General features: G+C 36.9%; 1 protein-coding gene across 1 annotated transcript in view; it reads left to right on the top strand.

The window, feature by feature from the left end:
- Window positions 1–11,282, top strand: part of CLSTN2 (calsyntenin 2) — a 352,105-nt gene extending 340,823 nt beyond the window's left edge. The window contains exons 12-17 of the mRNA XM_082767097.1: window positions 301–524; window positions 3,306–3,476; window positions 4,097–4,242; window positions 5,708–5,831; window positions 7,440–7,624; window positions 8,387–11,282. Coding sequence (XP_082623223.1) covers window positions 301–524; window positions 3,306–3,476; window positions 4,097–4,242; window positions 5,708–5,831; window positions 7,440–7,624; window positions 8,387–8,596 — 1,060 coding nt within the window. The 3' untranslated portion in view covers window positions 8,597–11,282. The remainder of the gene's footprint in view (window positions 1–300; window positions 525–3,305; window positions 3,477–4,096; window positions 4,243–5,707; window positions 5,832–7,439; window positions 7,625–8,386) is intronic.
- Window positions 11,283–14,071: the final 2,789 nt, after the last annotated feature.

The raw sequence follows: 14,071 nt of genomic DNA, 5'->3' as shown, positions 1-14,071 counted from the left end.
TGACCTTACTAAAGATCAAGTTTGACACGATGCTAATTGTTATGCTATCCCTACATAAATTCAGTAGTTGTGAATGTAGGAGGGGATGAGAGGAATAGAGCTGTTACTGTCACTGCTAGCCTGTGTGTGTGGTCATACAGATGCATGTCCTTATGTGTGGCATTGTCAAAATATGGAACAAACTGAAGTGAGAAAATAAAAAAGAATCAGATGCATCAAGTGGGCTTTGGACAGTGGAAGTGTCACACACCTTTGATATGTAATGTGTTACATGCAGTTAATGAATAATGTATTTTTCAGATGTTTTGGTGAAGATATCTGCATTAGTATCCCAGATATCGATGCGTATGTAATGGTGTTTCAGGCCAATGAGCCCAAGATTACAATAAGTGGGATGGACCACTTTGCTAGACCAGCTGCACAATTTGAAAGTGAAAGAGGTGTTACTCTGTTACCTGACATAAGGATTGTCAGCACAGTCACTAAAATGGAGCATCCAGTGGACTTAAAAGAAAATGATGGAGGTTTGTGGATTCATTTTAAATGTTATTATTTGCTGTGTAACATAACCCCTCCTTTTTTGAAAAAGTAGTGCAAAAAAGTACCACAAAGTCTTTTCAGACAAATTAAGTTATTCCATGTTAGGCAACATTAACACTGTACTGAAGACATTCACTTAGATTTAAAAGTGAATAAATCCCTATTTGCTTGATAGATCAAGGTGTGCTTCAAAAAGGTCAGCTTTCCCATTTAGTGTCACGTACTTTGGACTACTTTGTTTCTGCTCTTCTGTACATACTCTGCTTAATAATGTGTTTTTATTAGATTTTGTGATAGAATTTTATTAATTGTACTAATACAGAGCAAAGCAGCAATTGACTATGGTTGTTGTTTTAGTCTGTTCTTACATTTCCAGACCTTCTGCTGACTTTTGGGTGATACTTAAGTAATGTAGTCATCTTGTGCCTCAGTTTCCCACCTATATAATGGAAATGTAATTACTTGCAAAGATGTTGTGATGACAGTTTATTCTAATAGTTGAAGATTGTGTGTAGTATTATTTGACACTAGGTGAATACTCAAATATATAAATAAGGTTTATCTGTCTAAAGGAATTGTTCTTTTGGATGTTTCTGTGCAAAGTAAATGAAAAGCTTAGTAATCTGAGGCATCATTCTAAACAGTATTTCTTGGACTAGTATAAGGAGCTACTAGATATACATCTCTTGAAAAGATAAAATCATTAATGATGTGCAAGTGAAGGGGCATGGATTCCCTGAAGGTATTCTCTGTAATAATGCTGCTTATCGCTTGCCTTAAAATACATCTGTCCTCTGAAGGCTGGAAAGTGCATTATATCACAATATCAACTGCATACAATTAAGGTATATAAAATTAGTTCTTTTGTAGAAAAGAGCGATCATTGTCCTTCACTTTAGAGGCACTGCATTTATGATGCTCTATGTCCTTAAATATTATGACAGCTCCAAAACTGCTCAGTGAATTAGGAGCTACTGCCCTTCAGTATAGTTTTTAAATCTTGTATATCACAATTTTTCCTAATAAATTTTTTGCTATAATTACTGTTGCAATTACCTTGCAATCTAAAAAGCCTGAGTCTCACATTCAGATGGAACATAGCAGCATTTCTTAAACTACTGTTTAATTGCCTAGAAGTCAGGTACCTCCTAATGTGCCACCTCTTGTTTATATCCACTACGAGTAGTTAAAATGGACAGATAATAATTGGTTAGGGGAGTAATTGTGTTTTGCAAAAGATTATTGAATTCTGCTTCTCCATTCCTGCATTATACAGCTTGACCTATTTTTCTCAGCCCCGATATTATCTGACAGACCAAAGTACAAAACAAAGACAGCCATAAATCTTCACCTGTATCTAGCTGTGCCTATTTTTCCACTTACTGGGAAGTTACATAACTTGATCATTATAACCGTAGGAGAGATGCACATGACATGGCAAGGCTGAGGAGGCTGATTTAGTCACCATGTATTCCCCAGTTGCAGGACAAGTTAGGTTTGTTGCTCATCAAAAGCAGAGCAGGCAGTTGCCACAGGCAGCAGCATGACTATGGCTCTGAGGCCTTCTTTACCTGCAGGGGACCCCTGCAATGCCAAAGTGTTGCTGCTTGTCCTGCCTCAGCAGAGAAATCAGTATGACCTGCCAGCAGCCAGAAGTGCCATCCCTCCCTTTCCTGTTTGCCCAGTGGTAGCAGGAGCAGCAAAGCTGCTCTGCAACCCAGCTCTTGCCTGTCGTAACGTCTCAAGAAATAGTCCAACTCATCAGGCTTAGCAATATTCAGATTTGCCTATCCTGCAAATTTGAGATGGCTCTGCATTTTTGGCATAAGTTAAAGCTGTTTCCAGCTGTACCTAGATTTCAGATATCCAAATTCATTGTATCAGGAGTTGGGAATCCAGGGCCTAAGACTTCTCTGGCTATGCGTTGCTTCCCCATACCCTCCCCCAAAATGAAAGTCACAAAATGGGTGTTAATTTCCAAGACTGCAGTCTCTGTGCCTATGGTATCCTCAGAGAGCTTGGTTAAACAGTCTTGTCAGACCCTTTGGGCTACATTTACCACAGAATAAAAATAATAAATTGATATTGTACTTTTCTTTTGGGCAGACTTTTTTTTTTTTTTTTAAAGTCATACTTACTGAAGTAGTCAGTGCAGAACTCAAGTTCACTAAGTCACACCACACAGGCTCTTGCAATTTATGATAATACCATGTTCTTGGATTGATGGCATAGTGTTCTTGCTACAGTGCAAATTTTTTATGGGTCATAGAATAACTGAGCAAGTCGTCAAAACATTGATGTATTTGTGACATATTTTTCCAGTCCAACTTTCCTTGAAAAAAAAAAAAAAAAAAAAAAGAAGGAATGTATAGTACCAATCTGGGATCAATACTGTACCGAAAAATCAGAATTGTTAACATGAATTTATTTCCAGGGTCAAATACCAGTTTTCTGCTTACAGTACGGTTCTTGAATGCCTTTTATTATAAGAGCAATTTATCTTTTATCTCAGTATTTATTTGTAGGCCTTCATCATGACAGCATTTCAACAGTCACAACACTTCTCTTTTGATTTGCTTCAAGTACACTGTTTTTAATTTGAGTAAAGAAAATTCAGCCATCTTTGCAAAAACTGAAAGCCCCAATGCAAAGCACATAAAATGAATGAGCTGTTCTGGGATTCTGTGAGCATTTCTCTTAGTTTCTTCGTTTCCTTTTTTTTTTTTCTTTTTTTTTTTTTCTTGGTATATGCTATGTGTTCACAGCCAAGAAGCCAGTGGAATTAGAGGAAGTGCTCCACAACTTGGATTTCTGTGATATTTTGGTCAGTGGTGCAGAACTAGATCCTGAACAAGAGTGTTTAGAACTAGATCATGTGGCGCTTCAAGGAAAACATCTAGATGCTACAAATTCCACAGCAGGATATTCGATCTATGGTATGTTCCTGGACTTTGCCTTCCCTTATTTCTTCCCACCACAGGTAAATCTTTGGAATGAAAGGACTAATCTGAAAGAAAGCTGAGGTGTGCTACCTTTAAAATACTCCAGGAAAGATTGTGTCTCAAAAAGCATAGTTACTTCTTGCTCTCTGGGTCTGGTGTGTTTATCCATTGTCCTCCATGAATACAGCACAGCTTTGCCTAATCTCTTCACTCCTCCTGTTACTCCCCTAAAAAGAAAAACAGAAGAAAAAAAAAAAAAAAAAAGAAAAAAAAAAAGTATGAGGGTTCTGGTGTACCATAACAGTGGAATGTATGGATAAGGGAATTCCTCAGTGCTCCTCCACTCAGTGCTGGTAACTCACTGGCCTTTTATTTATTTATTTATTTATTTCAGGTATTTAGTAATTTATTCTAATTCTTTATGGATACATTTGTTCTTCTCCATTATGGACCTACATTCTTTTCCAAAAGCAGTTTCGCTGTTAGGGAATATTTGATTCACTGCCATTTTCAGACCATTTTGTATTTTTTGTGGCTTTTTGATTTCTCCTGTACTGCACAGAGCATTTGTTGCACAGCATTTTGTGAATATTTCTTCACTGCCACCATTTCAGGTGTGGACTCCATGCACAACTATGAGCTGGTTCTTCGGCAGATTCGATATCGTAACTGGTACACTTCTGCCACCTTTGACAGAAAGTTCAGAGTAAAGTGCTCTGAGCTAAATGGGCGTTATACCAGCAATGAATTCAACTTGGAGGTAAGCAATAACTGAGTTAAGCCTTTCTTTTCTATCTCTGCGGCTGAGCACTAGCCTCATCGTCAATGACACTGATGTTTCTCTAAAATCTGTAGAATGAGTGACATGTTCTGTTATCAATAATCATATAGAGGAAACATTTTAAGTTCTGTACAAAGAGGATGTTGACATTTGTCAGCACTCCTCAGTGTGGGTTTGTCTAGTTAGCTGCATATTTGAGAAGAAGATGATGCGTCTCTTGAAATCCACTAAGAGAGAATTACTTGTTCTCAATTGGAATGGAGGATAAGGTCATCATCATTGGTTCTCCATAACCTAACTGTCACATGAAATCTCCTACAGGTGTTTTTTTGTTTGGGGTGGGGGTGTTTGTTTTGAAGATATGTACACCTGCTTAGAAGTAAATCATCACAGCCTCATAATTTTTCTTACATTAGTTATTTTTTAACTTAACCCATTACACTTGTCTTTCCTGAAGTATTCACCCTTTTCATTTTTGCCAAGCACTACCTCTTTATAATTAGCTTTATAATTTGTTCTTCATTAGATGGAGATTATTCCTGGTAACTTACATGATTTCAGGTTCCTTTGAGAAGGAAAGTCAATATACAGGTAATGAATGCTTAGGATAGACTTCGTCGTTCGTACTACCTAGACATGGTCAGTTGCCAAAGGAAAATTTGACTAGCACTTTTGAGCTTATTTTTTGCTGATACTAAGTCCAGTGCGTCACAATGGCTCCAGTGACAGAGAGTTGCTGCTGATGCATCTTAGCAGGAATCATGTACCTAGCCTGAATAAATCTGTTACCTAGCCTGTAACCCAGGTACCAAGCAACCTAAAATTTAACAATTGGTTTTGAAGGTCTGTGCATACTTAAGTCCTAGTGAAATCTCTTCTTACTTTAGCATTCTGCAGCCCTGACGATGACTTCAGGGTTTGTGCTTATAATGTAACAATGAGTAGGACAGAGGAGAATGGACGGTACCTTCAAAGAAAGTTACTCTCTGAAAGTAGGGACGCAGGAATAGCTGAAACCTCTTTTAGTTCTGTCTTTGGTTTTAATCTCAACAGGTTTGATATATTGTCTGTCAGTATCCTTAGTGACAAATCTCCCACTAACTTTCAGGGAACATCTAAAAGGTGATCAACACAGACAAAAACAAACAAACAAACAAAAAAACCAACTACTTATCCATACAGGAAAATCAAAAAAGAGATTCCTTTTCCGTGCCACTTCAAAGTCTCCAACTGAAGGACCACTAATGCTAGAAATCAGAAATATGCTAACCTGAGTATTTTTCTCTGGTTTAAAAGAATAAATTTGACCTTTAAGGGATATATAATAATGTTCCTATCTGCTGATGAATCTCTTAGTACAATATAATGTATTATGGAGCCAGCTGTCTTGGAATACAGAGCTCTTCCTTTTAGTATCTGATCACTTATTCTTCACTTGTGCCAGGTTAATATTCTACACAGCTCAAACTCCAACTTTATGGATCATGTAAACCATATGATAGTACAGCCGCAGTTTCTCCAGTCTGTCCACCATCCAGAGGGAAGCATAAGTACTGTTCACAACTCAGGTATGTGATGCCTTTTCAGTCTGCTCATAATGATGCTGGTACATCAGTATTTCCCTTGTGATTCAAACTAGTCAACAAATTAAGCTCTGAAGTCCATAGTTACACTTTGTGAAACCTCACCCTGATTATTGCACAGCTATGACAGATGGCAACATTGAAGTCTCTCCTCCTAAGGAGGTGCTTTGGAATTAAAAACTGTTTTCCATTTTTAAGTCTACGTTGAAGGTTATGTAGTCTGACCCACCTAGTTAACAAAGTGTCTTGTTTCTAGTATTGAATGGTATGACAGGTAACATTTATGCTTATATTGTCCTTATACATCTGTATTTCTATGGCATATTAATTTTTGTCCATCTGTTCCTAGGCAAATAGAAGTAATTTATATATAAATATAAGTATAAATATAACTAAATATACATATATATAAGCAATAACTGGTGCAGTGCTTCTGCTAGCTGCTGTCCAGGCCTTGGTCTGGAGCTCTATGCAGAATTGCTCCTAGGCATGCACAGGGAGCATTAGTATACACTAAATATAGAATTTGAACTGAATTTTTGGGCTGTCTAAGTTAAAATATCTGCCCTACCTTTTCAGTGAAGTTAAACCCAGGCCAAAGCTATCTGTTTCAATGCTGGATTCTGACATACTTTTAGCTTAATGATACATGTGTAAGGAAGTAAAGCTGATGTAAAGGGCAGGTAATCATAAGTACTTACAGATAGTTATGGTTAGAAAATTACTGATTTTTTCTGTAAACTTGTATGGATATTCTGCTATTGCAAAATGAATTTTGCAAACTAGTTCTTTTTTTACTTGTTTTGATTTCAGCATTCCTACAGGCAAGGCACCAAAATGGGGTACAGAATTACTGTAGCTCCTGGAACTTCAGTGCCTAGGTAGCAAAGGTACATAAAAGTGGCAGCACTTCTCCACTAACACATACAGTTATGAAGCTGATAACATAAGAATAGTTCAGAGAGATGCCTTCCTGTGTCTAGCTGAAGACACAGGCTTCTCAGAATGCAACAGAACAGTGAGGAAAAACATCTTGAATCCTCAAGAGTCTCCCAGCAAGGCTGTAATGCATGGAAACAGAGTGGCAATGCTTTATTTTAGTTTGGGGGGATTGAAGTGTCTTGAAGTGATTGAAGTGATTGAAACCTTCTAAAATAAAAACTTGGAGATACACTTTTTCTCACAAGTGATGTTAATGCTTCAGTTACCTATAATCAGAAGGAGACAACGTAGAGTTAATTGACCCCAACTGCAAAGACACTTGTTCTGAAACTGATACTGAACTGATTGACTGCTTGTCATCTATAATGAAGTGGCTCAAAAAGTAAACATTAGGCATGATCACTTTTTAGTAAAGGTTTGTAATACTTATTAGTAGGTGTCTGCAAATGCTGTTCATGTATGCTATCCCCTAGGAGGTGGGCATATGTCACTACTTTCTGTAGTCCTAAGCAGATGTCAGAAAGATGGACAGAGTCTCAAGCCAAAGGAACAGGTGCTGAGAAGGAAAAAAAAATAGACAATGTCTTTAGTGTTTTGCAGGCAATTTGGTCCATAGATATAAGCCTATTGCTTTTCCACTTTTTGTTCCAGTTATTCCAAGTGTGGCTACTGTTGTTATTGTGATCTGTGTGAGCATACTTATTGTCATCATAGCCTTGGGGATCTATAGAATTCGGACAGCTCATCAGCACAGCTCTACAGACAATGAAGGAAGTAAAGAAAATGAAATGGATTGGGATGATTCTGCTCTGACTATTACTGTCAACCCCATGGAGGTACATCACTGAAGCATATTATTATATTATGATAATACCAGGAGATACTGTCTGGACCGGTAGCTTGCTTAGCAGTAAGTTTAAAGCCTACTTCAGAGGACATTTATTTAGGCTTGGCAGAATAGTTGTGTGTACACACACTGAGGATCCCAGCTTAGTTTTGAACTCTGCACACCATGGTAATATTTGTTTTCATAAGTAATTGCTAAATAGGATTGTGCAGAATTCCTGGGTACACCACCACTTCGCCATCCACCTTTGCACACCAGGCACCCAAGATGATGGAGTTAAATTGTTTTTAACCTTTTTAACTGTAAACACTAATACACTTAAAGAAGGAGAAATGATCATCAAGTCAAAGAAACTGACACTGACGGGTTAAATTTTGGCAGCTTGACTGCCAAAGGTATCCCTTTTGATTATTAAGTGATTATTATTATTGTAAGTGATTATTATTATAGTATTATTATTATTATAAGTGATTGTTAAGTGATTATTATTATTATTAAGTGATTATTATCACTTGACTGCCAAAGGTATCACTTATTAATATTCCATTCCTGTTACAATAGGTTTTGAGTATTTGCTACTGAATGGTATTCATTTGATGTCTAATACCCACAAATGGTGGAAAACAGATTTTCCCAGCATGCAAACATTTCTAAATGATATGGAGTAAGGGTTCACATTCTTGTAGCCACTGGCTAGCAAGAATAGCTCTTTTCTTCTACTGTCTCTTCCATTTCTTTGAATATGTTATAGAAATATGAAAAGCCTCACCAGGCAGAAGAGGAGAGTGAGGAGGAAGAAGACATAGAAGATGAAGAGGAAGACACGACCAGTGCTGAATCCGATGAAAGTGAAGAGGAGGAGGAGGAGGAAGAGGAAGAAGTGATTGTTCAAAAGGGAGACAAACAGAATGCCACCAGGCAAGAGCAGTTGGAGTGGGATGATTCAACACTGCCATACTAACGTACATACTCTGGCCACATTGCTCCTTTTGTAACCACCAATACAATGCTTTTCAGAGTCTATGAATTCATTGACAGGATTTGAACTTCTGCTTGCCTATAACTGTTGTTTTGCCTAAAATGATGTTGTAGTAATTGGTGATAGAACTGACCCTTTTCCTACAAAGCTTGGAGAACGCATGGTGCAAAAATACTGGCATCACCAGTAATAGAGTAATGTAGAACGTGATCTGTTAGCAAGTATAGGCTTCAATTTCTTGTTTCTGTACCACAGGCCTCTGACGAAAGTCCTGTCACTCAATCCATAGCGGTTTTTGCCTTTGCTATTTTTTTCATACAGGAGAGATTTCAGCTTGTTATGAAGATTTATCTATATGGGTCCAAATAACACAGCAGCCATTTGGCTTCACACTTTTACAGGTGTAAAAATATAATTCTATTTCAAATTAGGACAGTTTTAGTGCTACAGGTGACAGAGACTGTACTCCATTTGTCGTCTCTTCCTGCCGTCTTGGATATTAACTGTCTTCTACAAGGGAATATTTAGGACTTGACCTGGGATGCATGTGCACCTATGTAAAAATGGACAGTGTATTTTTCAGGAATGCTGTCAGAACCCTGAAGACAGGGACTTTATCCAATTTGCCCATAGAGGCTTAAGAAAGTTTAAAAAAAAAAAAAAAAAAAGCAACAAACCAGCAACAAGGGGATGCTGAAGGTTACAAAAAATAAAATAAACCATTGTATATCCACAAATTAATATGATCTTACAGAAACTGTAAATTCTAATGGAATTGATATACTGAAAACCTGTAGAGTTGCTCATTAGTTATGGATTGAACAATTTGCAGCAAATCAATACTTTAACTGTCTGTCTTGTAAAATCATTAGCTTGCTGCAGTATCTTACTGAAGTAGAGGAAAATAAGTGACCCCATTATTCCACAGGTATGTACAGTTGGGATTTAAACAATGATTTTTACATGAAGAAAAAGTTCCCTTTTGCTTTATTGAATGCCAGCTGGAATTCCTGTATGGCTTAATTCTGTAAAACATTATGCCCTGTTTCTTCTGTACACTTACCACCCATGAGTGGCACAAGAGAAACATACATCTGTCAGCCCTCTTGTGCTCATAATTCGCCTGCATTTCTTCTTCCTGAAGCCATTTTTGTTGACAAAAGGTTTTATAGAGTAGAACAAGAACAAATAAAACCTACCTGGAACCAAAAGAAGAGAAGAGAAAAAAAAAATCCTAAGAGGTTGAGAGAGTATTTTAGTTTGTTATGGTAACACAGCATATTTTTCTTATACACTGTTTAAAGGAAAAAAAAAAGGCTACGTAAAATGTGTTGGTAAGTCTGTGTGGTGTGTTTTCTGTCCCCTTTCCTTAATAGTCTTTGTATCTTCAAATGCTCTGCATACCAAATGATGCAGCACTAGCTAGGATAACTGTTCTAATGCATATAAAAAAAAAAAAAAAAAACAACAAATGGCATGGAAGTGAATGCTGCCTAGTGGCTTTTCTGCTCCTTTCCCAAGTAGTTCCTTTTCTTTATTACTTCATCGCTGACTTTAGCATTTGTAATTTGCTACTTCAAATGAGTTACTTACTCTTTTCTTCTCTCCCAAAGAAACAAGCAATCAGTCGTGTCACAATAGGATGTTCTTGAGCACTCATGAATGGTAGCTGATCCCACAAAGAATAACCTAAGCGATTTTGAGGGTATCTACCTCCCTCAATAGTTTCTGTTTATTAGAAACTGGTCTTAGAATATAGAAAATGTATTGTTTTTTTTTTGTTGTTGTTTTGTTTTGTTTTGTTTTTAATTTATCATCAGTGTTTTGTTTTGGTTTGGTTTTGTTTGTTTGTTTTTTAATTACAGCTTCAGCATCTGATAGCTGTAAGGAAAGATGGACCTCAACTGGTCACTGTTGTTTAATAACTGGAAAGTAAATGAAAAAACCCTAAATATATTTTAAAATTTGAGATCCTTATGCTCTTTATTGTTGTTGTTAAGACTGGCAATACACAAGTTTTCTTATATGTGTAGTCCTATTTGATTTTTGTACTGGTCTCTTACATGAATTAAAAGAATATTTGCAGAATTGAGCCCAGATACATAAAAATTTATCTGCAGGAATAAAGATCATATAAAATGAACTAAAATTTCTGTTTATGTACCATCTAACCAGAACAGAAAGATTTATGTTAGATCATTTCCTAGCATCCTAGTACCCTACATCATTTCCTGGTGTTAATTTTTTTGTTAATGACAAGAAGCAGGCCCTTCATGATGCTTGCTATCAGCACATTTGTTAGCAAATCTTTCTGTTCAGGAAAAAAAAAAAAAAAAAGAGAGATCTAAAATTAAAAGTAGATATGTAAATGTCAATTTCAGTTTTAAAACTGGACTTAAATTATTTTTAAAGTCTCTGTTGTTCCTAGTTATTATCATTGTTGTTATCACAGCAAACATTAGGGCAACTTAAAAACAGCAATTTAGAATCTGACATCTGCCTTTAATTCTTTTATAAATTTGTTTCTATATAGGTGTATTTGTTCATCTAGTGTGTTGTTGGTTTTTTTTTTGTCTTTTTATTACTGAAAGCAAATCTTTTCAGGTCATGCTGGTACATTACAAAAGACGCAAACATGAAGTATTTTCTCTACTGTAAATAAACCTACCTTTTTAGACCTAAGCATGGTAATACAGGAATGTGTGTTATCACTAGAATTTGGTTTGCAACAAAATATTCAGAACGTATCACTGTACATATCTTAGATTGCTAGTTAGGGTAGCTTATACAGCATTTTTCATTCAGGTGAACAGAAAAATCCTTTTCCCAAAATGTTGGTGAGAATAAGCTATTTCTTCACGAAATGGACCTTAGCATATTTGTGTAGAATTTGACAAGAATAGCTTTATTAGCAAACGCCTACTAGTAGAATAACATATAAATATGGAACTTGGAACTAATTTTAACAATATTGTCTCCTCTCCATTAATTTTTTGGACATAAACTAGGTGCTTAGAAACCAAGCAAGAACGCATACATCTATATAGGCATGCATGGACATGCACAGATCTCCCTTAAAAGACAAAAATACTCTACTTTCATTAAAAGAAAAAAAAGTGTTTACGCTGCAAACTCTGAAAGGGCAACTGCAGTGTCTGACGCGTCAAGTTGTAATGTTCATCCTTACCCCAGTTGCAAGGTTGTACTATCAACACACACACACACACACACAGAAAGGTGGCTCTTTTTTTTACAGTAGCAATAAACAAGTGCATCCAAAAAGCATCCCTGAAAAGGTACCTGTAATAAATGGCATCTGTGACTCCAGAGATTTAAAATGACATCAGATGAAGGAATGCTTTTAAATTACAGGATTAAAATTACAAAATTATACAAAATTAACTCAAGGCTGGGAGAAAAAAGAAAAACAAACAAAAAACAAACCTACAAACGTTAAGATGGTGATACACTGTTATCTGCATTAATGTAACAGTCTAAATTGCTTTTTTGTGATGACTAGCTCATATTTCTTCTTCACTTCCTTCCCCTCCATGGGTATTCTATCTCTGCAAACAGAAGCAGACCTAAAGATGCACAGTTGTTGAGATCAGTCTCAATCTGTACTGCATTGGCTGACACCAGTTCAAATTAGAAATAGACATAGGGTTTGTGACATCTTTAATGCTAATTAAAATAAAACATTGTTTGTGCTGAAATATTTGGTCATTCAAAAAAGCAGTAGTGTCCTGCATTGGTGGCTCAGCTGCTTTCAAACTGCTGAGAACCTCCCCTTCCAAGGGCTACTGTACAGGTGCAATCTGGTTCCCTTCTTGGTGTGTTGTGCTGGGCTTGCTCTGAACGTGCACCATCTGTGCTTCATTCAGGAGGAAAATAAGACTCAGAAAGGGTCAGAGGGTGATAAAGGTTATGTGGTAGGAATGGAATCCACTGTTCCCATCACACAAGCTGCCCCTTCTGCAAAGGTGAACATGATGCCATAGGACATTAGCAGCCCCAGGATAAGGACTGGCCAGAAGATAATTCAAGTAGCAGCCCTAACTTTACTTCAGCAAACTTTCTGAATCCTGTGCGTACTGATTGTGTCTCTTTCCCTAACCCAAGAGGCAACTCTAATGCTTTTACCTGGTGGGGATCCCATCAGGCTGTGAGATAATGCTGCCTCTAATGGAAGTTTTGGTGCCAGCATGTGCACCACCCCCATCATCTCCACTGCCATCCACGCTTAGCTGATGAGGAAACTGTCATGCTTTACGGAGGTGACAGCAGGTAAAAGTCCAATGAGGTGGCCCCAACAAGCTGCTGCTGGTATTCTGGAATATACAATATACCAAAATTAAGGAGGTTTGTAGGAGCATGTGAGTATTTATTTAGTATTCACTTATTTAGGGAGAAGAAATTAAACTGTGAGGACATCTCCAGGGCTTGAAAACATCTCTTCTTTCCTTAATTCCCAATGCTGACTAGATTAAGTATACCCATACCAGTATAGCACTACCAGGTTTTGTATGCGTAGTGAAAACGACAATAAACACCTCTTAGCATAATACAACGTCCATGTGAAATATTTCCAGGAATATAGCTGGTAGCAAAGGAGCCAGATACTATCATGATTAACACCCTAGCATGATTAACACCTTAATTTTATTTATTTATCAGTAAATTTGTTTCACCTTTGTAGTTGTTTCCTGGATGTATACTATTTCTGCACTACTCCTAAAAAAGTCCCCACAGATTCAACAGCAACAGTAACAGAACACCTCATTTGACAAAAAATGAAGGTATCATAATTTATACAAAGGTATTTTCAATATAGTTAGCTATTTGTCTTTTGTTTCTTGATAAAATCCCAGTGTTGAAAAAAAAGTCATGAAGTAATTTTTTTGACAAATACTGACAGTTTTTCAGAGCAAGAAACCATAGTGATACAAGTAGAAGTTTGAAAAACACACACAAACTGATACTATATTGCATGCATATATATGTGACTTAAAATATTTAACCTATTTGTATAGAAATATAATACCTAGATTGGAAATACACATCTTGTTTTCTCCAGGGTTTTCTGTGAAGCTGTATAGATTCAAGCAGCACATCTAGAGATGAAGAATAGCTGAAAATGCTGGAATCAAAGTACATAGAGTCTGTGCCCTTACAATATGCCAGTTTGGTATTTTTGAGGATTCCAGTCTCATACTAGTCAACTTCTGGAAAGTTGAAAATCAGAGACAAATAACCAATGAGCTCTGTTTCTGCCCTGGTAAAATTACTAACAAAAAAGTGGAAATACTGGCTACGGGAGGGTGGGGGGAGGGCTGAATGTGTAGTAAAGCAGCCTCAGCTTGATGTGTCACTCGCTTTTGATGGTAAGCCTTGGGACTGTGCACCCCTGCATGATCTCTGTCACCGCTAACCTTTCCTTAGTATCTGATTCAGGAG

Source organism: Aythya marila, assembly GCF_965140915.1.
Source record: "Aythya marila genome assembly, chromosome: 9".
Lineage (NCBI taxonomy): Eukaryota > Metazoa > Chordata > Aves > Anseriformes > Anatidae > Aythya > Aythya marila.
This window is presented reverse-complemented; position numbering and strand designations above follow the sequence as displayed.